Below are 14,635 nucleotides of genomic sequence, written 5' to 3'. Positions count from 1 at the left end.
CAGTTTGATTTCACAGAAGTGTAATTGACTTGGAGTTACATTGTGTTAAGTGTTCCCTTTATTTTTTTGAGCAGTGTAGCTCAATGGTTGAAAATGCCCATTTCCACTATCAGGGCAATACTTAAGTTTAATGCAACTGGAGATGTAAACAATCGACCACGATCAGACGCCACCTACATAACCACAAGTTGCTTGGGAGAGTTGCCATAAAGAGAAATTTGTTTTATGATAAGAATATATTTTCTTTCAATTGTTTGACTTTAATTAAAGGTAATAAAAAAAAAAAATGAAAGCCCAAGAGGATAAGCAAAGATATTTGGTCATATTTACCAAGGGTGCCAATATTAGTGGAGGGCACTGTATACCCAGTCCTTTGACTGTTATAGATGAGATATTTCCATATAAAAAGGTGTTTGTGCTTCAGAATGCATTTCTATTGTATTGCACTTTAAAAAGTGGCCTTGTATTCCCGTCTCACTGAATACGTGTTTCCTGGAATTGCCTGAAGCCTCTGATCAACTTAGTAAAAGCGCCCGCCCCCTCCCAAAAAAACAAACATGTTCCTAGAATACTTCAGGCAAACACCTTACAATTATAAATTGATAATAACACAATTGGGAAAGTGAATAATTTGAGGACCAATTCTTACAAAGTTGAACCTTTTATTTACTCTACATTTAAACATGTTAACTTGGAAGGTGAGGGGGACCAGGGTTGTTAGATTAAAAAAAAAAAAAATAACATCAATGTGGTGTGGCAGAGCGAGGAAGAGAAGGCGTTGAGAACCCAGAAGAGGAGAAAATAACTAGTCCACCATCCAATAAAAACAGACAAAATAAACAAGGTAACAGGAGGGCGAACAACCTGTACACTTTCTATATCATATTAAGGCTTAATCCAAACCCTTTGTCTCCTCACACACATTGACATTGTCTGAGAAAACCTCTGATATAAGCAGTTTAACATAATAAATAGGAGTTTCTCAAGTGTGTGCTTGAGCAAGGCGGAAGTATGGCGTTGTATGGAGGGCCATTAAGTGAAAGCAGTGACAATGCAGTCTTTCTCAGAGAAGCTCAAGGGACAGAGAACAAAGCCATTTTTATATCCAAAAGGTGAAATAACATCACTTCTGTGTTTAAAGGAAACGCAAAATAAACAAATGAGGTAAACTGAGTGATTGAAGATGTCAATTTAACAAAACAAAAAAAATGTATTCCTAGAAAGTTTATGTGTAGACTGTCTGATGCGTCTCACCCCCCCCCAAACATCCACACTTGCGTACACACATAGGATCCTTCAGTGTTCAGCAGATTTTGAATTCACAACAGGCCCAGTAGTGTTAGCAGAGGGCACCACTGCTTTGTCCACTCACTGGCAGCCATCTTCAGCACTTCCCTGCATTACTCAACAGCATAAACATGTGTATGTGGACATGCAAAAACAACTATGAGAAGACAGATGGACATACTAACGTGGTGATGAAGAGACCAGCAACGAGGCAATAGGCTCACGGACGAGAACACGCCCCTTGCGGGGTGGAGGCCTCTTTATTAATCACAACTTTTCTTACATAGAATTGCTTACATTTTTAAACCTAGCAGCAGAATATACAATCTAAGCAATTTTTCAAAGGGGGGGGGGGGGGGGTTCTTAAATTCACATTAATTTAAACAAAATCTCAAGTCCCCCCTAATGAGAATGATTGCATTCACTGTTCTAGCTGCTGCCATAAAAAAAACAAAGTAAAGAGAAGAAATCATCTGCGTATTTAAAAAAAAAAATCACCACAATAATCCAATATATTACAACCCTATCAGACATTTTCTTTACATAACATATTTACATATTAGGCCTTTTGTTTCCTAAAGAATTGTCTCGGTGATGACAAATTAGAGCCAAAATAATGATTAAAAGTAACCATCAGAAGTAAAATCAGTTGGGCCTAGACAGTGGAATTCCTCTGTACGCGTGGCAGGAACATGTCCTCGCTTCCTCACTCTCACAAAAGAAAACACGTTTACATGTGCCAAGGAGCTAAATCAAGGGCTCTTTGGTGCAATTGCTCCTAGCCTCCTCAGTTTCCTTTCTTTGTTTTGTCCCCCCCTCTAGAATAACAGTTAAATGTACCACAAAATGTACGCTCACCCCGGGTTTCAGCAGCTCAGTGCCTTGCCACACATTCAAGTACAAAGAAGAAAAAAAGAGAGCATGACAAAAGATCCTCTGGATAAAACGGACAAAAGGTTCTGGGGCTAGCCAGACATGACACTTCACCCTCCCCACCACAGGGGGTGCTGCGCTCAGAGGACTAGCCCTCGAGGCTAGGCGCTCACATTCCATACAAATGGGCATTCTTTTTCATTGGTAGTTTTCTTAGCTAGTTAATTTTTTTGTATTTTTGTGTTGTGTCCGTCTTCATTATTTCTTGTTTAGTTTCTTGCCTTTCTTCAGGACCAGCTTATTCCTGATGTGTCCTCGCTTCCTCTTAGCAGTCTGTGCAATAAAACAAATTTGATTTACAAATCAATTTTCAAATTTGCAACTTTTTCCAACATATCTACTCATCTGAATTGGAGCACACATTAACAGTAGGAAATAAAAGTGAGTTGGCTCACATTTTATGAACATTTCCTTTTGGTGGCTAAAATTTGAGAACAAATAATCATGATGTAAACTCACTACGCCCGTATCAGGTGTCTTACATTCCATTAGCACAATGAATGCTGAGAGACGTGGAAGCCTTGTACCTTTTTGGAGGTGTACTTCTGCCTGGGCACGACGCTGCGGAGCTTGTGCTCCAGCGGCTCCCTGTTCTCCAGCTTCTTCACCTTGTAGATGCGCACTAGCCAGTGCTCCGAGGTGAACGCCTCCTCAAGGTGCTTGAACGCGATGTCCTTGTTGCCGATCTCGGCGTTGCGGGTGCGGTCGAACCCAGGCGGTGTCCGGAAGTCCAGCTGAGAGATAAGGACGGCAGTAGGTGGGGTTGAGGGTGTTGACCAGGTCAGCTACCGACTGAGCAAAAGTGAGTATGGTGCTTGTGTAAAGGTTGATTCTACCTTCAAAACAAGTGTTGTTTTTCATCTTACTTCATTATCAGGCTCTTTCCCTGCTCTTTTAAATCTGTACATTACTTCACCTATGCCTCCCTCCACCCTCCTTCTGATAACTAATTCAGTCGTTCCTGTCACTTCCTCAAAACCAATCTTTTCCCCCTTGCCTTTATCCTGCTCTAAACCCGTCTCTCCATCTCCTCTATGGGTTAAGCCATGAGACAAAACTTTGCTTGGCTGGCTGTCTCTGGACACTACTGAAGCAGCCCACTGATCCTTCCTCCTCTTCACTGAGCTGCTGGCCAGGCAACACGCAGCTCCCTTTAAGTACCTGACAGCTCTTCTCGCTCATATCTCGCCTGTACCTGCCAAAGCCTGTGCATTTGAGCGCTTTCCCTCCCACGCTTCTGTCAGCACGTCCTCAAGCCCCTCTCTTGTCCGTCAGTGCTTACTTGAAGCTAAAGTAGGCTACAGTATTTCCCCACTGCTCACCTGCATCTCGCCGAAGCGGTAGTAGGACATCTTGTACATGAGGCAGTTGAGCAGGACGGGCGAGCCGGCCTTGTCCACACGGAACTCTCCCTGAGGGGTGAAGTAGTCACTCTCCTGAAGGGCACAAGGAGGGAAGGCAGTGAGCGAGAGACACTTGGGGGTTCAGACCAAATACCACATTTCTTCAAGGATACGTACTGATCTCATCAAATAGAGACTGCACTTAATACAAACTGAAATACATCGCCATCTATGATATGACGCAGTCTTACAACCCTCAATAGTTCAAGTTCATCTCTTTGATATTCAAACTCACATGGGAAATAAATACATTTACAAATCTGCATTGGATATCGGATACTTTGTCCAACGACCAAGTGCCATTGAATAAAATAAACATGGCGAGGAACAGCAATGTCCTTGGGTTTGCCCAGACTGATAGATTCCAGTAATTGAAGTGTTTACCCAGGTTCCTCAGCATAACAAAAGGATCATAAATAGGAGTGAATGAAGGCCCTTCTGTATCGTGAGGCAGTCTCAAGGAACCGGGCACTCACCCGAATGTCCTTGGGATGCTCTCCCTCCGCTATCCTGACCATCCACAGGAACTTGTTGATGTCGTCGCCCGAGTAACCAATCACGCCCCCGAAGATGATCAGCACGTAGTCCACGTCCAGACTCCTCATGATCTCGTACGCTGCGCTCTCATTGGACGACATGGCTTTGCCCACCTACAGAAGAGAGAGGGAAGAACGGGAGTTTGTACAGAGGAGAGAGAGTGAGAGCAGAGGAAAGAATAGATGCAGGTAGATAGAGATGGTGGGAAAATGAGAGGGAGGTAAATGAGAGGGCGGTGTAAGTACTCGCTTTTCAAAGTCGTGCTGGCTCTGGGAAAATCAATCAAGTCATACGAGCAAAAATAATCCCACACATTACTGCAGCTCCTACAAGTGAATGTATTGAATTCATTGAGAAAGGTTAGAGCCAAGAAGCTTATCTACTTTGGCGCACGAGGCCTGCGTTGAATCAAATCTTCAAAACCTCCCCAATGCCCCCTTTTGATGTTGTGTGACTCACCAGTGCTATATGACTGTTATTCCATGTGTTGTTGTCCACTAGGGTGGTTCGATTAGCCATGCCAGCTATCTGGTAGCCGTAGTCCCACCAAGACATAACCCTCGCGTGCTCGTCTGTGTTCTGCCTCAGCCAATAGTAGGCCTCCCTGAAGTCATCCAGGATGTTCCTCGTCCTATGGGGAATGACAGTGTTACGGAAAGGACAGCCAGGCAAACATAGATCACATAATAAGTTACCAAACCTATGAGACGGGGATGACACAAGTTGTAGCCACCAATGTTCCCTTGAATTTTTTCAGCACTGAGCAGACTTCAGGTCTGCTGAGAGAACGTGAACATTGTGAAGATTCTGTGCAACTTCCAGCGTGTGTTTACTGTGAACACTGAGGCTGTACCCGCTTTAAGTTACAGTTGCCAAGTAGGCCACTCTGGCTATCTGATCATAACGTAGACCTACCAGAGTGGCCTACCATCAAAAACAAATCCCATAACATTTGAACATTTGTCATTCAGTCTACAGTAGCAGCCAATGTGTGGTGTCCAATGTAGGCCTACACTCCATGAGACTTTTGGGAAAAACACCACTAGGGCTTGGCATTAACCTGTTTATCCACTTGTCCTTCAGACAAGGAGGTAACTGAAAACATTGTGTTATGTAAGAAACCATTTCACAAAATAAAATGCATTATTATTCTCATACCATTATTACAGAGAATCAGACAAATTATGCTACCCTCTGCCTATTGGCTTATTCAAGCCTGTCTCAAAATACACACTGCCCCTTAAAGGCAATATTTTTTCCACAGATGTCTAGAAAAGTACACGTTTTGTGTTCTTGTAAGCAGCAATCACTCCCCCATTGCCCACTACAAATGATCTATAACTGGGCAAGCACATCTAATCACAAACCCAGCTGTCAACAGTCCAGTTCAAAGTAAATGGCACAGATCCATATATGGCAATGTTGTATTTGCATATAGGCCTACTGCATCTCCAATTGGCTATGCCGCACTGATCTGTGTAGAGTACGGGCTGAGTCATGCGCAATAGAATCCTATGCGTTCTGCCTACAAAAAAAATATCTCGCATAGTTTGTTGCGTTTCGCTATGTTGCATTGAAAGTGGCTAATAGTGTTGATTTGATCATAATTGCCACAGTAAAGGAAAACGTTGATAGTGTTAATTAACAGGGAAAAACTCCAGAATGTTGAGTGACGTTCAATCTCCGTGGGCTGATATTTCTGCACTCTGCGCAGAGGTCCTAGGGAGCTGTGTGGCAGTCTCGGGGATACTTTGCGCCCGCTCGTAGCTTAGAGGGAACATTGGTACCCAAATAAATATATGTATGAGAACTTAAGAGTCGAAGAGATAGACTTTCTCCTACTTGCGCGTCACTTCAATGTCTAAACCTCTAATTGGAAAATAAACAGCACACAAAGTCTGGCAAACGCACACGGCATCCTCACATCGAAAGAATAGTACATTACACTTGGTAAATTATTGAAGACCACTCCATTAAGAGTTATGGGACAAGACGATAATAAAACAATGCAGAGTTACACAACAACAATCAGGCTAACGCTCACCAACATCACAACTTTGACCTGAAGAAATACGACTGTGCATTTCTGTGGGTATATGCGAGTGAGAAAGTGTGCGTCTGTGCATTTGTGTTCCCAATGCGTGTAAATGTACGCTGCCGTCAGAAATATGTGGAGCTACGCTTGTATGCGTGGAGTGTAATGTGTGTCTTTGTCTACATTCTACAAGTAAATAAATAACTGCATGGTAGTTGGTCCATGTGTGGCACAAAATCGGTAGAGCAATGGCGCTTGCAACGCCAAAGGTTGCCGGTTCGATTCCCACTGGGCCCACCCATGCGCGCGTGCCTAAGGCGCTTTGGATAACAGCGTCTGCTATATATTATATTGTTTGTCCTTACCCATCGTTGTTGTAGGAGGCCAGCACCACACTAGGACTGGAGTAGGCGTTGCTGGTGACCCATGTGCAGTGGACTGCGAACATCATGAGTAGCATCAGCATCAGCATGGTCACTATACTCTTGATGTTGGGGCCCAGGCCCTCCTCTGCTTTCTCCTGCTCAGACACATGCTTACGCACCTTTCCTGCCTGCAGAGGGAGACAAACGCACACCACATCAACACACTGGCCCACTAAAAACAGACGTATCAGAGTTGCAATACAAAACAGAGTGAAATTGGACATTATTTTCAAACTCCTTATAGGAATATGTATATTGGCTAAACACATGTAACTGCCAAAAATAAAGGAAACACCAACATAGTGTGTCTTAATAGGGCGTTGGGCCACCAGGAGCCAGAACAGCTTCTAAATAGATTCTACAAGTGTCTGGAACTTTAGTGGAGGAATGAGACACCAGTGTCCCATGAGAAATCCATATTTTGTTTTTTTTTGTTGGTGGTGGAAAACACTCAGGCGCCGCTCCAGACACTCCCATAAGTGTTCAATTGGTTTGAGATCTGGTGACAGACAGCCACGGCATGTGGTTTACATCAAACCATTCAATGACCACTCGTGCATGTTTTTCCTCCTTTGAGAAAACAACTGAATTAAAAAGGGGGGGAATTTAGAAACACTTCCGCGCAAGCAGTTTGTTCCCACATTTTCTTGATTGACTTTTTTTGGGGGGGTGGACTTGATTGACATTTCATTAAATTGTTTACAGCCAGTAACACAAGCGTTACACTGCATTCCCTATAACATCAGCTAAACTGCGTATGCGACCAATAAACTGAGTTGATTTAACAAATTGACTGACTTTTGCCCAAATTCCTCATTTATAACCATTGCGTAAATTTCACACTAATTATCTGCGTGCTCCATTTATGAAAAGATTACGTCAAATATGGAGGTTTATAAACTTGACATGCATACACATGTTTCCGTTATACTGTATATCAGATCGGCTGTAAAAATGTAAACGAGCACTAAAACTCTGCCCGGAAATCACCCTCCATACCCCTAGTGTGAAAATAGTTTTGGACCCGTCAGCAGAACGTTTGAATTCAACAATATTATGCATTGATTGTTTTCCACCCCAACTTAAATACAGTATACTGGACTACCTTGTGAATTCTGATACATTGCCTAAGCAACTCAAAACAAATTGAAAATACAGTAGTATCATACATACTTCAAAGTAAAATATCAACTGTCTTGATGTTCATCTGTAAGGATATAAATAAACCACACTGCCTTTTGGATCACATAAAAAAACTTGACATATATAACCTATCTATTTACATACACTTAGGTTAGAGTCATTAAAACTTGTTTTTCAACCACTCCACACATTTCTTGTTAACAAACTATAGTTTTGGCAAGTCGGTTAGGACATCTACTTTGTGCATGACACAAGTAATTTCACTTATAATTCACAATTCCAGTGGGCCAGAAGTTTACATACACTACATACACTAAGTTTACTGTGCCTTTAAAAAGCTTGGACAATTCCAGAAAATTGTCATGGCTTTAGAAGCTTCTGATAGGCTAATTGACATCATTTGAGTCAATTGGAGGTGTACCTGTGGATGTATTTCAAGGACTACCTTCAAACTCAGTGCCTCTTTGGGGGGAAAAAATGGTAGACTTCCACAAGTCTGGTTCATCCTTGGGAGCAATTTCCAAATGCCTGAAGGTACCACGTTCATCTGTACAAACAATAGTACACAAGTATAAACACCATGGGACCACGCAGCCGTCATACCACTCAGGAAAGAGACACGTTATGTCTCCTAGAGATGAACGTACTTGTACGAAAAGTGCAAATCAATCCCAGAACAGCAGCAAAGGACCTTGTGAAGATGCTGGCGGAAGCAAATACAAAAGTACCTATATTAACAGTAAAAAAAGTCTTATAATCAACATAACCTGAAAGGCTGCTCAGCAAGGAAGAAGCCACTGCCCCAAAACCGCCATAGAAAAGTCTACGGTTTGCAACTGCACATGGGGGCAAAGATCGTACTTTTTGGAGAAATATCCTCTGGTCTGATGGAACAAAAATAGAACTGTTTGGCCATAATGACCATCGTTATGTTTGGAAGAAAAAGGGGGACGCTTGCAAGCTGAAGAACACCATCCCAACCGTGAAGAACAGGGGTGGAAGCATCATGTTGTGGGGGTGCTTTGCCTCAGGAGGGACTGGTGCACTTCACAAAATAGATGGCATCATGAGGAAGGGACATTATGTGGATATATTGAAGCAACATCTCAAGACATCAATCAGGAAGTTAAAGCTTGGTCACAAATGGGTCATCCAAATGGACAATGACCTCAAGCATACTTCCAAAGTTGTGGCAAAATGGCTTAAGGACAACAAAGTCAATGTATTGGTGTGGCCATCACAAAGCCCTGACCTCAAGGCTATAGAAAATGTGTGGGCAGAACTGAAAAAGCGTGTGCGAGCAAGGAGGCCTACAAACCTGACTCAGTTACACCAGCTCTGTCAGGAGCAAATGGGCCAAAATTCACCCAACTTATTGTGGGAAGCTTGTGGAAGGCTACCCGAAAAGTTTGACCCAAGTTAAACAATTTAAAGGCAATGGTACCAAATACTAATTGAGTGCATGTAAACTTCTGAACCACTGGGAATGTGATGAAAGAACTAAAAGCTGAAATAAATCCTTCTCTCTACTATTCTTCTGACATTTCACATTCTCGGGAGAGGCGAAGGTCGAGAGCCGTGCATCCCCCGAAACACTACCCAACCAAGCCGCACTGCTTCTTGACATAATGCCCACTTAACTCGGAAGCCAGCCGCACCAAGGTGTCGGAGGAAACGCTGTGACCTGGCGACCGTGTCAGCGTGCACTGCGCCCGGCCAGCCACAGGAGTCACTAGTTCGCGATGGGACAAGGACATCCCTGCCGACCAAACCCTCCCCTAACCCGGAATACACTGAGCCAAATTGTGCGCCACCCCATGGGTCTCCCGGTCGCGGCCGGCTGCGAAAGAGCCTGGACTCGAACCCAGAACCTCCAGCACTGTGCCACTCGAGAGGCTTACCTGTAGATTCCTGTCTAATTCATTTAGATTTGAAAAATGTCGATTTTCGCTCTTCTCACCAAAGGCAAATGGCTGCTTCTTGTTATGCTATTATGAATAAGTGTGTCATCATAACCCACCATTTGCTCTAAATACTTAGGCCTACTTGCCTGCTTGCAATACCTTAAAACTTCAATTAAATTGCTGAGTCTCAAATAGCCTCCGGTCCCCTTTAATAGCCGGGCTACAGCATAAATTTCTGCAAATAAACATATGTTTCAAATAAACGCTGGGTGTAAATAAATTGTTTACGACGTTACCATGAATTACTTACGAGGTTAAATGTTTGATTTGTTACAATAAACCATTCAGTAAATGACTCAAAACAATTATGGAAATCGGTTTTTATCACCAGTCGAAAGTGCTAACTGAATGGGAATCACAGAAACAGCCAACTTCAGGAATTAGAAACTTGCGTCTAAGATGTCCAACCGTTGTTCAAGGTAATCTACTCGCAGACGCCGATTCATGTACACTAGCACCCCAGTGCGCATGGGGAGCCATCACGTCATCCAAAAAGATGGCAGACATAGGATGAATAATAAAATATTAATATCTTCATCTGTGATTGATAAAAAATCATAGCAACAATTTGAATAATTCAACGGATGTTTTGTGCACCCTGGCCCCTTGACACAGACCCCCAGAAATCACCCTCTAGTGGGAAAAGTAAGAACTGCTGAAAATGCAGTCCGAGGAATATATTTTTTATAGGAGGCATACTACGGCAAAGGTGTGTAAACACAGTGCAGGAAATTGATTAAAATACTGAAAGTGAATGCTGGATTTAAACAAGTGACTATGCACATCAGCAAAAACTGTGTGCATTAAGGAAATAGACGCCTGGTTCGAATAGAAGCCCGTCTCTAATAAGCGCCTATTATGTTCAGTGATTTAAGCAAATAAATGCCTGGGCTATTACTTGAAGTTTTAGGGTACTTCAGTCACTAGCAGATGTGCGTACGCATGTTCTAAAGTTGGCATGGAGGAAAGGAGATTTTCACATAGAGTTCAGTTTTGATAAAATTGCTGCACGCACATTTTGTACGTACATATGCATAGCTGGCGCTGGATATAATGTGTTTGACACATCTTCAATTTCTTATAATTATAAGCATCGGCGTAGCACGCACCCCCGTGAGGAAAGGGTGCCCGCAACCCCCCAAAAAGAACCCCGCAACCCCCCCAAAAGCCCCCCCCCCTGTTTTTTTTACAGTATTGAAAAGCATAACCGTTGGTATTTCAAAATATACCGTTTACACCATACCGGGGCATCGCCCAAGCCTATTAATGAATACGGTGCCAGGACTGCGACTCCTCCTCCTGACCTTGTCATAGAGGTTCCCTGAGCTCCTTTTGTCATCCTCATCACTACTGTCCTCTATGGGAGGACTCTCCCTCTTCATGTCGTCCCCTAGGTAGTGTTCAAACACGCTGGAGAAGGCTATAGCTGACAGCATGCACACTACGGGGGTCAGGGTCAACATCAGACGGACCATCACTCCAGCAAAGTAGACAGCGCTGATGGCATACAGGGCCACTAGGGGGGGGGGGGGGGGCGGGCAGAGAGTCAAAAAAGATTAATTCAAATTAAACAGCGTTTAACCCCATGTCAAAAGTACACGGTGCACAACTCAGGTCTTCAGGGGTGCTTATTTATTTGAGACCGACTGATTTAGAGCTTGGTTATCAGTTGTGCAGGCTCTCGGGACAATCAATGACAATTGATCAATTTAAAGGAAGACAAACATTTGGCAATTGCTTCATTAGTCCATTGTTGACATAAGCAAAACATTTTTGGACGGTCAGCAATCATAATGCAAAACGCAGCATCATACGGGGATGATTTCTGTATTTTTGAAAGTTACATCATTTGAAAACTTGATTGCTGACAAGCAAAACATTTTGGGACTATGTTAACAATTGACTAATGAAACGAATACCAATAGATGGTTTTTGGGTGGAGTTTTCCTTCCAGTTCAAGCGTAGCCCCTAATGCACCGGAGCAGTGGGATTCTGTTCTGAATACCCCCTTCCAGTACAACTCCTAGGAACAGGTGTGTACAGTATATCAATAACATGACGCCCTTGCTTTAATGCATATTCCACTCAAATCACCATATTCCCCTCCAAATATTCAGATGTATTCAAATGATGTGTGTGCATGTTGAGTATCGGTGTGTTTTAACGAGCTCCGGTTTACCGAAGACGCGCTCGTCGTTGACATTCTTGATGCAGAACCAGAGGCCTGCTGGGAAGGTGCAGACCAGGATGTGGAGGTCGAAGAAGAACGACACCCAGGTGGTGGGCTGGTGCTCCGACACCGACGCGATGATGGGGATATGGATCTTAGCGTAGCTGGAGGGGGGGGAGAGCAGATAGAGACAAACATCTGGTACTTCAGGGAATATGAAGATTCAAGAAACCACCTCAAAAAGGGAGTGTAAACAGAGCGAGAGCGCTGCTGTCAGCAAACAAAACGATTTATCACTGCTTAATGCAGAAATCAGACACGCTGCAGTTCATGTACAGAATGTAGCCTAAGCGTGTTTGGGAAGAAAGAGACAACGCTAGCATTTCCTTTGAGACTATGGATGGCGTAAGCCCTTTCGCAGACACACACACACACACGTTCAATTCAACAACCGCTTCATCGATAGGAAAGGTTAGGAGTGCTTACCCGGTGTCCCACAGCGAGTAGAATCGCCCACTCCACGGAGCGATGTAACCTAAATGAACAAACAATCAATACACAGGACTGGGAACTTGGAACACACACACACTAGTCTCATTTCACAAGTGGTTATGACGCAGACTGGTGTGTGTCTGACAGGGTAAGACAGTTTGTCATTATATTTGTACACTACCCAAAGTGAATAGAGGCCCTTGGGTGCGGGGCCGTTCAATTATGGTCCTCAAGTTCCCGAAACGCTTCAGGTTTTCACCATCATCCATTCTAACCAGGGACTCATTCCAACCTGGGACACTAGATAAGTGCAATTAACTACAAGGTAGAGATTAAAAATAAAATTAGCCCCTCAGGACAGGAATTAAATAGCCCTGTTTTAGTGGGTCAGGTATCTGTTCAGTAGTAGGGCATATGTAGGTCGGGACTCGAGAGGAATGTTGACTAGCGGAGGTTAGAAATATGTTTATTGGGCAAGGTACATGAGTAACAAAGGCTCTCAACAGTACAAGCTAAATGTGTACCAGAGATAAAAACACGTAACTATTATGGTGTGAGGACTAGCTTGTGCAGTTGTGCGTGTTAGTTGTAGATCAGGTATAAACATGTACACAGGCATGTGCAACTATATGGAATACGAGGACCTGTTTGTGTGTTAGTCAGGTGTATGAGTAACAGTGAGGGTATATAGACTCACCTGTGGTACACCTGATCTACATGTACACCATATACAAAAGTATGTGGGACACCCCTTCAAATGTGTGGATTCGGCTATTTCAGCCACACCCGTTGCGGTCAGATGTATAAAATCGAGCACACCGCCATGCAATCTCCGTAGACAAACATTGTCAGTAGAATGGCCCGTACTGAAGCGCTCAGTGACTTCCAACATGGCACGGTCATAGGATGCCAACTTTCCAACAAGTCAGTTTGTCAAATTTCTGCCCTGGTCAACTGTAAGTGCTGTTATTGTGAAGTGGAAACGTCTAGGCGAAACAACGGCTCAGCCGCGAAGTGGTAGGCCACAAGCTCACAGAACGGGACCGCCGAGTGCTGAAGCGCATAGCGTGTAAAAATAGTCTGACCTCGTTTGCAACACTCACTGGAGTTCCAAACTGCTACTGGAAGCAACGTCAGCACAAGAACTGCTCGTCTGGAGCTTCATGAAATGGGTTTCCACGGCAGAGCAGCCGCACACAAGCCTAAGGTCACCATGCGCAATGCCATGGAGTGGTGTAAAGGCTAGCTCGCTGCCATTGGACTCTGGAGCAGTGGAAACGCTTTTCTGGAGTGATGAATCACGCTTCACCATCAGGCAGTCTGACGAATGAATCTGGGTTTGGCGGATGCCAGGAGAACACTACCTGCAACAATGCATAGTGCCAACTGTAAATTTCAGTGGAGGAGGAATAATGTTCTTGGACTGTTTTTCATGGTTCACGCTATGCCTCTTAGCTCCAGTGAAGGGAAATCTTAACGCTATAGCATACAATGACATTCTAGATGATTCTGTGCTTCCAACTTTGGTGCAACAGTTTGAGGAAGGCCCTTTCCTGTTTTAGCATGAAAATGTCCCAGTGCACAAAGCGAGGTCCATACAGGAATGGTTTGTTGAGATCGGTGTGGAAGAACTTGACTGACCTGCACAGAGCCCTGACCTCAACACTGTCGAGATGAATTGGAACACCTGCAAGCCAGGTCTAATCACCCAACATCAGTGCCTGACCTCACTAAGTCTCCACATCAATGTTCCAACATCTAGTGGAAAGCCTTCCCAGAAGAGTGGGAACGACTACTTATTAATGCCCATGATATTGGAATGAGATGTTTGACGAGGAGGTGTCCACATACACTACATGACCAAAAGTATGTCACTTTATGGTATACAGGAACTGGAACTTGTAGGTCAGGTGTATGTGTAACTATATGGTATATGAGGATTTGGTTTTGAAAGCAAGGTGTATGTGCAATGTTGGGGTATAGGGACTCACCTGTATATAGCTGATACTACAGTATATATATATATATATTGAGGAAGTCAGGTGTATGTGTAACTAACTATAAGGTATATGATGTCATGCTTCTGTATGTCCGGTGTACGTGTAACTAACTGAAATGCCTGGGGTCAATAAGTATTCAACCCCTTTGTTAAGGCAAGCCTAAAGATCAGGCGTAAAAATGTGCTCCAGTCAAATAATAAATTGCATGGACTCACTTTGTGTTTAACAGGCTTTGAATGACTACCT

At 43.6% G+C, this 14,635-nt stretch overlaps 1 protein-coding gene across 1 annotated transcript in view; it reads right to left on the bottom strand.

Moving 5' to 3' along the window:
• Positions 1 to 648: 648 nt before the first annotated feature.
• Positions 649 to 14,635, bottom strand: part of LOC120027533 (dolichyl-diphosphooligosaccharide--protein glycosyltransferase subunit STT3B-like) — a 93,155-nt gene continuing 79,168 nt past the window's right edge. Inside the window, exons 8-16 of the mRNA XM_038972512.1 lie at positions 12,384 to 12,432; positions 11,907 to 12,061; positions 11,032 to 11,243; positions 6,561 to 6,748; positions 4,620 to 4,791; positions 4,100 to 4,273; positions 3,543 to 3,656; positions 2,748 to 2,954; positions 649 to 2,493 (exon numbers count right to left, since the gene is read on the bottom strand). Of these exons, the coding sequence (XP_038828440.1) occupies positions 2,419 to 2,493; positions 2,748 to 2,954; positions 3,543 to 3,656; positions 4,100 to 4,273; positions 4,620 to 4,791; positions 6,561 to 6,748; positions 11,032 to 11,243; positions 11,907 to 12,061; positions 12,384 to 12,432 (1,346 nt within the window). The 3' untranslated portion in view covers positions 649 to 2,418. The remainder of the gene's footprint in view (positions 2,494 to 2,747; positions 2,955 to 3,542; positions 3,657 to 4,099; positions 4,274 to 4,619; positions 4,792 to 6,560; positions 6,749 to 11,031; positions 11,244 to 11,906; positions 12,062 to 12,383; positions 12,433 to 14,635) is intronic.

This window comes from Salvelinus namaycush, chromosome 32 (assembly GCF_016432855.1).
Source record: "Salvelinus namaycush isolate Seneca chromosome 32, SaNama_1.0, whole genome shotgun sequence".
NCBI classification, from domain to species: domain Eukaryota; kingdom Metazoa; phylum Chordata; class Actinopteri; order Salmoniformes; family Salmonidae; genus Salvelinus; species Salvelinus namaycush.
This window is presented reverse-complemented; position numbering and strand designations above follow the sequence as displayed.